The sequence below is a fragment of the Camellia sinensis genome, chromosome 4 (assembly GCF_055761805.1).
Source record: "Camellia sinensis isolate YWXY chromosome 4, ASM5576180v1, whole genome shotgun sequence".
Taxonomy (NCBI): Eukaryota; Viridiplantae; Streptophyta; class Magnoliopsida; order Ericales; family Theaceae; genus Camellia; species Camellia sinensis.
In genome coordinates this window covers 166,113,919-166,127,133 of record NC_138964.1, presented here as the reverse complement: position 1 = coordinate 166,127,133, position 13,215 = coordinate 166,113,919, and the positions used below count along the sequence as shown (strand labels likewise).

Here is a 13,215-nt window from a genome sequence, read left to right as displayed (position 1 = left end):
TTAGTTGAGTAGTAATTGAACAATAAAAATTGGTTTACCCATGTCGATTTTGTTAGCAGAAATATAAAATGAATACCTTGTATAAACATTTGCATATATGTTTTTTTTAGCATCTGTAACTTATTCTAACAACTTCAATCAGATGCTGAATAGGTACGTTGAAACTCATTTTTGTGAGAAAGATTTACTCAAGATACCGTTCTTTGAAGCAAAAAAGATTACGTGAAAACAAATAGAGCCTAGTTCTTAATGTCATTTATTCTAGATTAGATGGCTAATTGCCTTTAGAATGACTAAGTACAGAAGGATTGTTGATCCAGGCCAATTTTCTTATCGAGAATAACACTCAGTGATATATGGGAACCTGCTACAAGGAAACTCTGTGGAAATGATTTTTGGAAAATGTTGCAAACTGCTATTTCCATCCTCTTCTCTCAATCAATTCTCCAGGTATTTGTCATACGTAAAATTATTCATTTCTATTGATATTTTACTTTTGTTATATCTGAGGATAGATATTTATACATTCCCTATTCCTTTTCTTTTGCTGCTAATAGCAATGTGTAAATTATAATTATCTAATTCTGATTGTTAAGTCAGTTTAATTAGCGCATGCACCACAATAGTGGGAGAGAGCTTAACTACTGAATATATGTTAATGGTATCATCAGATGTTTGTATGAGGAGGTGAAAAGGAAAAGGTAGGGGAATTAGGCACTTAAGAACTAGTCGGTGTAACTTGAAAGGTGAGATTTTAGTTTTATTAATGATTAAAGAAGGATAATGAATTTAAATGAGGAAAATAATGTTATGTGGAGTGAGAGTAAAAAAGGCAACCTGGTGCACTAGTCTCCCGCTAAAGTGGGGGCTCACAGTAAAATGGAGTCACCCATTTCTGGAGGGGTTGTTTCAGAGACTCAAACTCGTGTCGCCAAGGATGCTAACATAAAATATTACCATTGGTCCAAGAAATTCTTGGAGAATCTAAGGGCAGTGAGTGATCGTCTAAAGAATACGGTGGTGAATTGCAGATTTTCAAAAAACAATCAAAACAAAAAATGATTGTCACAAAGCTCTAAATACTTCTACGTTGTGTTTGGATCATAGATTTGGATAGGGATTTGAAAAGGGAAGGGAAATGGAAAAAAAAATTTAGCTTATATTTCTTTCACATCTGTCTCACCTTTTCCCTTTCTCTTTCCAAATCTTTATCCAAATCCATGATCCAAACACTGCCTTAGGATTAACAAAAAAAATTAAAAGATACAAGTTAGTTAAAGCAAGGCTAAGAAGACAATTAAGGAGGCTAAGTTGGAGACACGGGAGTCTTATGTTGATTCTCATCTTAAGTTAATAATATCAAGATGGAGAAAATTTATATTCAAACTTGCTTTGATAAGATAAAGATAAGGCAAGGGCTTAGTTTTTTCCAAGTTTATTAAGGGCAAATATTAAATTGTGTTAGTTAATAAAGATGAGTTTAAGGAAAGTTGGGGGAGTTATTTGAAAATTATTTGACGTAACAGAACTACATAACTCTAGCAGTAACATAAATTATAGATTCTTTCACAAAATTAGAGCAGTAGAGGTATGAGGTGTTAGAAATAATGTATAGAGAAAGAGAGAGAATAAATTGTATGTATTATTATTGATTGATATTCTGTCTATTACAAATGCCTTATATAGATGTAGGTGTAGTGGATGGTAGTAGTGGTGTAGTGGGTTAGGTTTAGTGGAGTAGGTGAGGTGGTAGTGGTGTAGTGGGTTAGGTTTAGTGGAGTAGGTGAGGTGGTGGTGGTGGTAGGTGATGGTAAATTCTAACAGCCCCCCGCAAACTCAAGGAGGATAGGAACTAACCAACTTGAGTTTGGAGATAGTAACAAAACAAGAAAATACATAAAAATAAAAAAGGATAGGAGACACTGTATGGTGGTGTCATAACGTTGTAGAGGACACTGTATGGGGGTGTCATAACGGTGTAGAGGACACTGGATGGCGGTGTCAGACCGATGTAGAAGACAGTTTATGGGGTCATGTCGGACCGTTGTAGAAGACAGTTTATGGGGTCATGTCGGACCGTTGTAGAAGACAGTTTATGGGGTCATGTCGGACCGTTGTAGAAGACAGTTTACGGAGTCTTGTCGGACCCTTGTAGAAACTAACCGGAATCTATGTCGGGACAGTTTACAGAGTCTTGTCGGACCCATAAAGGAGCTAACCGGAATCAATGTCGGGACAGTTTACAGAGTCTTGTCGGACCCTTAAAGGAGCTAACCGGAATCAATGTCGGGACAGTTTACAGAGTCTTGTCGGACCCTTGATGGAGCTAACCGGAATCAATGTCGGGACAGTTTACAGAGTCTTGTCGGACCCTTGTAAAAGTTGCACCCTCAAAAGGTGTGCCTAATTTTTCAAAAGGCGTGCCATCAAAAGGCGTGCCCAATTCATCAAAAGGTGTGCCGGACATGATGGCGAGGCACGTGAGTGTCTTGGCTGGCGCGCCCGTTTGTCGTCTGGCGTCAAGGGGCGCGCGATACGCGTGGCTGCCTTGGCTATTTAACCAAGACGAAGGCTGAGGCCGAGGCCGAGGCAGAGGCTGAGACAAGAAACTGAGAGAAACCTCTGAAAATTTGCATTCTGAAAGACTCGGTAAACACTCTGTAACCCAGAAAAAAATGGCTTCGTCTTCCCGTAGTCTGCTTACTCTCTTTCCCGACCTCAACGAGTCAACAAGAGAGATAACTGGTGCGGTGGCACTGGAACCTCAACCAAGCGCCCCGGAGTTTGCTCCGTTGAACTTTCCGATGCGGTCTGTGGAGCAAAGAATGGCAGTGCAAACGGATGTGGAGGCCAATCAGTATACATTGAAGTCCTGTGTTGAAACTATGACTGCGGTGACAAACTTGTCGAACCGGCTGCAGAGTAGGGCAAATGAGGTGCAGCAGTTAAACGCCCAACTGGCTCTGCTCCAACGCATGTATAAGGATGCGCGAGCAGAGATAAGTGTGCTGAAAGCAGAAAATAAGGAGCTGAAGCGGAAGGCCACCGTGATGTTCCGTTTTGGAGGTCCGCCATATGCTGCAGTGGAGGAGCAGGGAGTAGTGATCATGCCCAGTGGAGTGGGAAACACGGAGGCAATACCGGCAAGGGCCGCCCAGGACGGAGGCAAGAAGAAAAGACCGGCGGCAGAGTAGAGAAGAAAAAATCCCGCCTATGGATGTGTTGTTGTTTTTTTTTTTTTTTTTTTTTTTGTGTAAAATTGGGATCGGGGTTGATCCCAGAGAGGAATAAAATATGGTTTGTTGTGTAAATTGGTAAATTGTTTTTTTTTTTTTTTTTTTTTGGAAAGATATATATAATAATAATAATAATAATAATAATAATAATAATAATAATAATAATACAAAGAATGGGTCAAAGTGGGAGGGTGTGAAGAAATGTTATTTTAGAGGATGGTGGAAGACATGGGTGGAAAGATATTAAAATAAAAAAAAATATATATATATATTATATATATATAATATATAAAATCAATGCCTTCCATCTGTACAAAAGCAGTGATGTCGGCAAGCGTGGAAGGAGAAGAAAGCAAGTGCAGTAAACCGGCAGTGGAGGTGAGTGTGCAACACGTGAGTTGCACGGAGGATGCAGCTGTATTTGTGGCATTGTCAGCGGCCGTTGATCTAAGCATCGATGCTTGCAAGCTTTTCTCTCAAAAGCTCAGAAAAGAACTGTGCCAGTCACATGATTTGCTCAGCTGATCATGACTTGAATGTGAATTTCTCTATCATTTTCAAAAAAGTAGTGCCTTCCACCTCATAAGCACTGCTTATATATATATATATATAATATATATAATATATAAAAGTAGTGCCTTCTATCTTTACAAAAGCAGTGCCTTCCACCTCATAAGCACTTACGTCGGAGCTCTATTAGCTTGCGGTATAACCTTTGTGGGTTCAAATTTCTTTGCAATCTTTCCTGCCCGTGGAGGCTCGCAAGGACACGGCAGCGCTATGAACTTTGGCAGCCGATCTCCGGGCATCAACACCGGCAAGCTTTAGTTCCGGTCTTGCTTTGGGGAAGAGAAACCAAAAAAGAAAGAAAGAAACAATGCTTGTTTCAGATGTGTGTGTTTGAGGCAGCGGAGTGAAGGTATGTGTAGAGGTCCGGCGGACTAGGTTGAGGTCCGGCGGACGGCTAAGGTGAGGTTGCCGCCCGCCGGGGAAGCAAAAAATAGTAGGTTCTAAACCTGCTCTGATACCATGTTAGAAATAATGTATAGAGAAAGAGAGAGAATAAATTGTATGTATTATTATTGATTGATATTCTGTCTATTACAAATGCCTTATATAGATGTAGGTGTAGTGGATGGTAGTAGTGGTGTAGTGGGTTAGGTTTAGTGGAGTAGGTGAGGTGGTAGTGGTGTAGTGGGTTAGGTTTAGTGGAGTAGGTGAGGTGGTAGTGGTGGTAGGTGATGGTAAATTCTAACATGAGGCTATGGAGAAAATGAGGGTTGCAGAAATGGTAGGATTAGATGGAATTCCTATTGAAATTTGGAGGTGTTTGGGTGATGGAGTAATTTAGTGGGAAAATTTGTTTTTATAAGATTTTGCATATACAGAAGATGAAGATAATTAAGGGTAGGTTTTCGGGCAAAGGTAAGGTTGCTTTATTGTGATCCGGGCATCCTAGGTTTGAAACATGAAAATAGCATCCAACATGCAAGGTCATGTTTGCAAACATCTTACCCTTTCTAGGCCTTGTGCTAGTGGGATCCTTATCATGCATTTGGTTGCCCATTAATATGAGGGTAATTATAATGGTTTCAATTATAAGAATAAAGGTGAAGTTCAAATTTATACCAACTAGCTATTGTAGGAACACGCGATGCGTTCTCCCACCACCCATGCCACAAATAGAAAAGTGAGGAGCAGCTACTAGAGAATTGAGGTAGTTATTTGATCAATGCAAGGGTGATTTAAGTAAGTAAAATAGGTTACATACTTTCACCTATATCAACTGAGATGTATACATTATTTATATGGTATAGATAGTCATGGTATTAAACTTACTAGGCATACAATGAAAATATGGAAGAGAATAATCACAAGAGACGACATGAAACAATGCTTTATAAAAATCAGTGTGGTTTTATACTGGGGAGAATCTACTAAGGAAGTTATTTTTTTGCTTATGTAATTCATGGAAAAACATAGAGCCAAAAAAGATCTACATACAATGTTTTTAGTGTGATATGGTTCTAAAGAGATAATGTGGACGGATAAGAATAGTTGTCTCCGTTGATCTGAATGCTAATTGCTTGTATTTTATCTTCAGCCATGGTGGAAAAATTAGGAAGAAAAGCACAGGGAGTAATAACCAAAGCTGCTGGTGTAGTCAGGTTAGGTTGGAGGCCACTGCTTGGGTCGGCTGGGTTGATGTAACCACTGTTTGGGTTGGGTTGGGTTGGACTGGACTGGTGTACGTTATAACTGAGATGGAGAGAGGCAGACCAAGAGTCGATTTGAAGAAAGTATGGACTGCAATTAAATAGAAGAAAAGAAAAGAAAAAAAGAGAGTGCTGCGATGAAGGGTGAGAAGCAACAGAGAGAGGTGGAGAAACTCTGACGAAGGGCTTCGTTAATGAGAGAGATTGTCGATGACAACAACAAAACCAAGTGCTTGGAGGAAATGGCCAGAGTGTTGCGGTGAAGGATGAGAAGTGACGGAGAGGTGGAGAAACTCCGATGGAGGGTTTCGTCAACAAGAGAGAGTGTCAAGGACAACAATGAAACAGCTGTGCTGTGATGAAGAGACTTCGACCTGACAAAGACCAGAGTGCTGCAATCCAGATTTTCAGTGACTCCAATGTCGTTCTGACAGCCAATGGCCGACTACTGTGGTTAGGTCTGGTGATCGACTCCAACAATGGCTTCTTTGGATAGCGGCTCTGATATCACTTTACATTTTAGAGAGAAGAATGATTATTCTTATTTCGCCTACTCATCCAATCTTACCATGTGTGCTTGATACAAATTAAATAGAAAACAACCCTAATGACTAAAAGATGACAAAAATACGAACGTACCCTTAACCCAAATATAAAATATTTAAAAAATACCAAAAATAGATCTTCACACTTGCTATATAGGAGTGGGACCTTAGTAGTACAATTATCTGATGGAAGGCATGGTTACTTGCTGCCCATTGTTTATTTTGGCTGATTTGGTGGGATCGTAATAGGCGCATTGTTAAAAATCAATGTATAAAGAGAAAAATACAGAGAGAATAAATGTATCTGATGATCTTATTATTGATTGATATTGATTGTTGTGTCACAATTGATTGATTATATAGATGTAGGTTAGGTGGTGGTAGGTGAGGAGTAGGTGAGTGTAGTAGGTGAGTGTGTGGTAGGTGATGGTAAGTGTGTGGTAGGTGATGGTAAATTCTAACAGCCCCCCGCAAACTCAAGGAGGATAGAAACTAACCAACTTGAGTTTGAAGAGAGGAACAAAACAAGAAAATACATAAAAATAAACAAGAAAATACATAAAAATAAAAAAGGATAGGAGACACTGTATGGTCGTGTCAGACCATTGGTGAAGACACTGAATGGTGGTGTCATAACGTTGTAGAGGACACTGTATGGTGGTGTCAGACCGATGTAGAAGACAGTTTATGGGGTCATGTCGGACCGTTGTAGAAGACAGTTTATGGGGTCATGTCGGACCGTTGTTGAAGACAGTTGTTGTGACAGTTTACGGAGTCTTGCTGGACCCTTGTAGAAACTAACCGGAATCAATGTCGGGACAGTTTACAGAGTCTTGTCGGACCCTTGAAAAAGCTAACCGGTATCAAATGTCGGGACAGTTTACAGAGTCTTGTCGGACCCTTGTAGAAACTAACCGGAATCAATGTCGGGACAGTTTACAGAGTCTTGTCGGACCCTTGTAGAAACTAACCGGAATCAATGTCGGGACAGTTTACAGAGTCTTGTCGGACCCCTAAAAAGTCGCACCCTCAAAAGGTGTGCCCAATTGTTCAAAAAGCGTGCCATCAAAAGGCGTGCCCAATTCATCAAAAAGGTGTGCCGGATATGATGGCGAGGCACGTGGGCGCCTTGGCTTGCGTGCCCGGTTGTCGGCTGGTGGCAAGAGGCGCGCGATGCGCGTGGCTGCCTTGGCTATTTAACCAAGGTTGATGCTGAGGCTGAGGCAGAGGCAGAGAAAAGCTGCGAAAAACCTCTGAAAAAAAAAACTTCGTTGTGCTGAGAGAGAGTCTGAAAAACTCTTCGTTGTGCTGAGAGAGAGAGTCTGTAACACTCTGTTGCCCAGAAAATGGCTTCGTCTTCGTCTTCCCGTGGACTGCTCACCCTCTTTCCCGACCTCAACGAGTCAACAAGAGAGAGAACTGGTGTGGTGGCACTGGAAACTCAACCAAGCGCCCCGGAGTTTGCTCCGTTGAACTTTCCGATGCGGTCGGTGGAGCAAAGAATGGCAGTGCAGTCGGATGTGGAGGCCAATCAGTATACTCTGAAGGCATGTGTGGAAAGCATGACGGCGGTCACAAACTTATCGAACCGGCTGCAGAGTAGGACAAATGAGGTGCAGCATTTAAACTCCCAGCTGGCTCTGCTCCAACGCATGTATAAGGATGCGCGAGCAGAGATAAGCGTGCTAAGGGCAGAAAACAAGGAGCTGAAGCGGAAGGCCACCGTGATGTTCCGATTTGGAGGGCCGCCATATGCTGCAGTGGAGGAGCAGGGGGGAGTGAATGTGCTTGGTGGATTAGGAAGCACGGAGACCGGACTGGCACGGGACAACCAAGAGAAAAGTAAGAAGAAAAGACCTGCAGTAGAGTAGAGAAGGGAAAAGAAAAAATCCCACTGTGGGTGTGGTTGTTTTTGTTTGATTTTTTTTTTTTTGATGTAAAATGGTGATCGGGGTGAGCCCCGACATGAATAAAATGAGTTTGGTGTGCAGTCCGTCCCGTCTTCTTCTTCGGTTTTTTTTTTTTTTTTTTTTTTTTTTTTTTTTTAAAAAAAAAACAAATTAAAATAATACCAAGTGACTACTCACGCACGGTGAGTACACCTTTTAAGCTAAAGCACAATACACATGGTCTGCTACCTTTAAGCCATCTTGATCTTTATCCCCATTGGCCTAGGTGGTTTTTTTATTTGAGGTGTGCTAAAATAAAATAAAATAAAAAAAGAAAAAGAAAGTGGGGTGGTGAGGTGGGTAAAGCGTGAATGGATAAGAGAGGAAGTGGGTTGATAAAAAAAATTTGGATCATAAAGTGCATGTGGGAGAAATGATTATGTTTTAAAAAAGAAGAGATAAAAATAAAAAAATAAAGAAACAAATAAAGGTGCGGATGTGGATATGATGGCACCGAACTGACCAATGGTAAAAAGAAAAGGAAAAAGAAAAGTTTGCTTATTCAACAGCATAGGATCAAGAAAAGCACTGCAGAGAGCAGACCAATGGTACCAAGGAAATTTGACAAAGACAAGAAGTTCACATCAATGAGAATGGGAAGGCAGGTATCATCTTTGGGGCTTGATCCGACTCTTGCAATTAACCAAGCTCGTAGCCAGTCAAGGGGACGTAAGAGGGAGAGATCTCTTGACCGTGGAAATAATGATGGTGGTGATGCCATGGATGCCGAACAACCTAACAAGAAGCTTCGGACCTTGTCTAGATCCCGGAAGTTTCACGACTCCTTTCACTACTCCGGCACCGCCTGCACCGAGTTTCACAAAGGTCAGTGTGTCAAGGGCGACTCGTGCGAGTTCGCTCACGGCGTATTGGAGTACTGGTTCCACCCTGCTCACTATCGTACGCAGCCTTGTAAGGACGGTACGCAGTCTCGTCGCCGAGTCTGTCTCGCCACCCATGTCGCCGAACTCGGTGAGTGAACTCGCTGCTTCTATGAGGAGTATGCAGATTGGGAAGGTGAATATAAACATGAGTCAGCCTGCTTTTGGTTTTCAAATGCTGGGTTTTGCTCGCCCCGAGGTAGTGAAGAAGAGTGAAGGTATGTGTAGAGAATTTTAGCGGACTAGGTTGAGGTCCGGCGGGCGGCTAAGGTGAGGTTGCCGCCCGCCGGGGAAGCAAAAAATACTAGGTTCTAAACCTGCTCTGATACCATGTTAAAAATCAATGTATAAAGAGAAAAATACAGAGAGAATAAATGTATCTGATGATCTTATTATTGATTGATATTGATTGTTGTGTCACAATTGATTGATTATATAGATGTAGGTTAGGTGGTGGTAGGTGAGGAGTAGGTGAGTGTAGTAGGTGAGTGTGTGGTAGGTGATGGTAAATTCTAACACGCATTTTTCAGGCCATAACTCGTTCGGTTATGTGGTTGGAAAGCCGGTTATTCTCAGTGCTTCATAGTTGGGTCATGCTTTCGGTTGAGCTGGATTTGTTGGCCTTTGCAGATTTTGTGGATGGCTTGATTGGCTAGTCTTTGAGTTTTCTGTTTTGTGTTTCGTGTGTTGTGTCTTTTGGCTCTTAATTTTTGTATTCTTTGCATCACCTTAATGCTTTCTCAAAAAAGCTTGTTTTATTTATCCAAAAAAAGAGAAGAATTTCTGGATTTAGTCAATTCATTGGGAGCAAAATTTAGGGATCATTTTTTCGTTCTCATTTGGTTATGATGTTGGGGGATTCCACTTAAGTTTTGATCTAGGAGGGTTTCTCTGTAATTTGTGATGGACATCTTTTCTTTCTGATTTAGGTTCCTTTCTGAATAACGTCCTGCTTGTTCTTGTGAAGGATTTCTCATCCTTCATTTGACCTTTTCTCTATTCAGTAAATTTTGTTTACTTTAAAAGTTGGAACAAAACATAGCAGCGTAGAGCTATACTCTTTTAAGTCATTTGTTATGCCTTTTCCCCTGTATATTTGGAATTTTTCTTTTCAGGACGCGAGCTCAGCATGTGATAGTTTTAAAAGTTTCGTGACAAGGAATTAGTTAAAATATGGGTTGTACTCCGTAAGAGGTAGAATTATTAGAAATATCTGTAAGATAAACAAAATCTGTGAGATCAAGTGCCTGTTCCGTAACTGATACCTACCAAAATGAAATAAGAGAGAGTCCTGTATTGGATTGTCAACTACATAAAGGGCTTGATAAGTTGAGTTGAGGGTTTTCTTCTTTGGTTCTTTATTTCCTTCTAGCTTTGTATATCTTTATATTTGTCACTTTTATATCTGCATCATTTAAATTCATTTTAAAAATTCTGCTTTGTTCCAGCTTAACCTTCATGAGATAACAGTCAATATAGTTTGTAAAATTTTGTGTTTTCAATTTAGGAACCAGCATTCGAAGAATTAATTTTACTTTTCACCAAGGAAAGAGGTGAGGGAGAAACTGAAAGTACAGCTGAGGTTCCTTCGTTGCAGTTGAAGATCTATGAGAGAATTCCTATTCCAGATTTACCAGTAAATCCTTATGTGCACAGTGCTCATCAGTTCTGTCAAATATTCATTTTTTTAGTATTTAAATCTTCACCTTTTCCTATCATTGTTTGCAAATGCAATTTATTGTTATGATACTTTTTTTTCCCCCTTATGTAGGTTATTTTTCCTCACATAAAGCTGTCTTTTCGTATCCTAGACACGGTATGAAATGAAAGATTCAATTTCATTGTGTTTCTATTATAAACTGGAGTCAAATAGCTCACACAGCTATGTAGTTGAGTTGGTTTTCACTGTCATTTGTCTAGTTTGTTTTGTATGAGTGTACATGTATATTTATCAGACTATTATATATTTTGGTATTCATTCTTCATCTGTTCAGCGATATCTGCTTTGACCTGATGATCTTATACTAACCGGAAATCCACGTGGATGCCGAGAGAGCTGATGCTGAAATTTGTTTACATAAACATAACATTTTGTTAAGTAAAACATCCAACTATTAGTATCACTTGACATACTGAATAGCCTGATAAGATCTTGGTTTATCATAACTTGAGGGGACATTTTACTTTGGTTAGCCACTTTGGTATTCTAATTCACGGTTAACCACTTTGGTTAGCTTGAGAATGTGCTTTCGCATCTAAGGGAAACCATTTGGTGCTAATCGAAGCTGGAAGTTTAGGTCTGCATCCAATCCACCACTCTTTGCATTTTCCGTAACACTTTAAAATTCTTGTTCAACTAGGCACTTCCTGAAGTTTTTGGATTACAGTTTCAATTTAGTTCATAGTTTTTAAAAATTGTTAAAAAGCTAGTGGGATAACTGGATGCCCTTGGAGAACTCCATTGTAGGGTATAGTTAGTTATCTGTCACCATTTATGGTAGCTTTATTATGGCGTTCAGAGATTCTAGATGCCCAAAAACTGAAATTTATAATGAGACCTGATGATTTAATTTGTTGGTTTAGTTTACTTGTGCATTGTTACATAAAATATTACATTTTGACACAAATGCTGTGATATGTCACCTCTATGTGGAGCTTATTTTATGAAACATCACAAGGTAGTGAATGGAACTTAAACCAAAGAATAAACCATTAGAAATTTTAGTCCTACAAATTTGCTGCCAATTCTAGTAAGTTGAAGTGGGTTGACGCTATATATTTAACAAAAGGATTTCACGGCAAAAATATTTTACATACTCATCTTGATCAAAATGTATGTTTTCTTTGTAGGTACGCTTGGATATTGCAACAGTATTGGGACTTCTGGCATTTTTTATAAACTACAAATTTGAGAACATTTTATCATCACCGTACGTATGTTCTCAGTTTTTATATATTGCTTTGTGGAATTTTTGCAACTTGGCAAAGATAGAAAAATATTGTTGTATGAGTAATGTCTCACTCTGTCTTGCTCATGGATTTTTATGATGTTAAAGGTGTCAAATTAAGTTTAGATAACAATATATTTAATTCTCACGTGGGCAAATGCCTTGGCAAACTTACCTGCTTGCCTGGTTCCTAGGCTTTGTGAAAGTAGTTTCCCTTCTATTGTTCTCATCATGTGCAGCTAACATTTCAGGAGAACAATATCAACATGAGTTACTTTTTTATGAAAATTTGAATATGTAATCTATGTTGTGCAAATAATGTTAAGTTACCAAATTTCCCAAAAGCCTAAGTTGTTAGGATATGGGCCTGACAATGTATATGAAGCTATCTAACACCCTCCCTTGCGTGAAACCCCGTCTTGTGCGTCGAGAGACAAACAAAAAACCAAAAGAAGGAGAAGCAAACAACCAAACAGAGAGGAAGAAACCAAATGGGTATAAAATACAAAATGCTAAAGGAGAGACTTGAGACTTCTTTCAACCAGAGCTCTGATGCTATGTTAAGTTACCAATTTTCCCAAAAGCCTATGCTGTTAGGACCCCAACAATGTATATCAAGCTATGTAACAAATAAATCAAAATGGCATTCCAGAAACATGCATTTTATGTTGTTCATATGAAGTATTTTTTTCCTTCTTTTTGTTGTTGTTCTTTCTTCCCTTTATAACCCTAATTTAGTATCTGATCTGCCCTCACAAATTAGTAGTACATTAATATTCATTTGGAATTGAGTTGAAAAGATTCAAAATGTCAAGTAGAAGAGAGGAAAATATGCTAAAGTCAGTTGAATAGAAGTGATGTCAACAATAGTATGAACAAACTACAGGGAGTTATGTGGTTATTTTCAAATGATATGGGATTATGTGCACATGGTCTATACCACAAAGGGGTAAAGTGAAATCTGTCCCCAAATTCGGTACAATTACCATTCAACTCATAAAACCCATTGGACTAATAAATGTAATGAGTTTGAGTTGAATTTGTTGTATAGAGAAATGGAGAGAATGAATTATGTATTATTAATTGATATAATGATATATTACAATGATTCTTATATATAGAAGAGAGGATGTGGGAAGAGAATAGGTGAGTGTGTAGTAGGTATGGAGTAGGTGAGGAGTAGGTGGAGAGTAGGTGAAGTAGGTGAGTGTGTAGTAGGTGGTAGTGGTAGGTGTGTAGTAGGTGAATTTTAACAGCCCCCGCAAACTCAAGGGGGATAGGAACTAACCAACTTGAGTTTGGAGAGAGTAACAAAACAAGAAAATACATAAAAATAAAAGAGGATAGGAGACACTGTATGGTCGTGTCAGACCATTGGTGAAGACACTTGTAAGATAAATATGTAAAATATATTGATGTATATTATTGATTGATGTATTA

General features: G+C 39.4%; 1 protein-coding gene and 1 long non-coding RNA gene across 10 annotated transcripts in view; both read left to right on the top strand.

The window, feature by feature from the left end:
• Window positions 1-13,215, top strand: part of LOC114289776 (DUF3754 family protein, putative (DUF3754)) — an 84,465-nt gene that overhangs the window by 31,859 nt on the left and 39,391 nt on the right. For 5 of the 9 annotated variants that reach the window (XR_003638721.2, XR_014365426.1, XM_082922578.1 and 2 more), the window contains exons 6-9: window positions 321-450; window positions 10,335-10,463; window positions 10,599-10,643; window positions 11,678-11,757. Coding sequence is in view for 5 of the 9 variants with exons in the window: in XM_082922578.1 (XP_082778704.1) it covers window positions 321-450; window positions 10,335-10,463; window positions 10,599-10,643; window positions 11,678-11,757 (384 nt within the window). In the remaining 4 variants the exon portion in view is untranslated. Of the gene's footprint in view, window positions 1-320; window positions 451-10,334; window positions 10,464-10,598; window positions 10,644-11,677; window positions 11,762-13,215 lie in introns of all 9 variants that reach the window. The other 4 variants (XR_003638723.2, XR_003638724.2, XM_082922579.1 and 1 more) reach the window with 2 other exon arrangements.
• Window positions 6,282-8,956, top strand: LOC114324133 (uncharacterized). The gene is made up of 2 exons (XR_014365428.1): window positions 6,282-6,715; window positions 6,752-8,956. It is a non-coding gene; the product is annotated as an uncharacterized LOC114324133 (long non-coding RNA).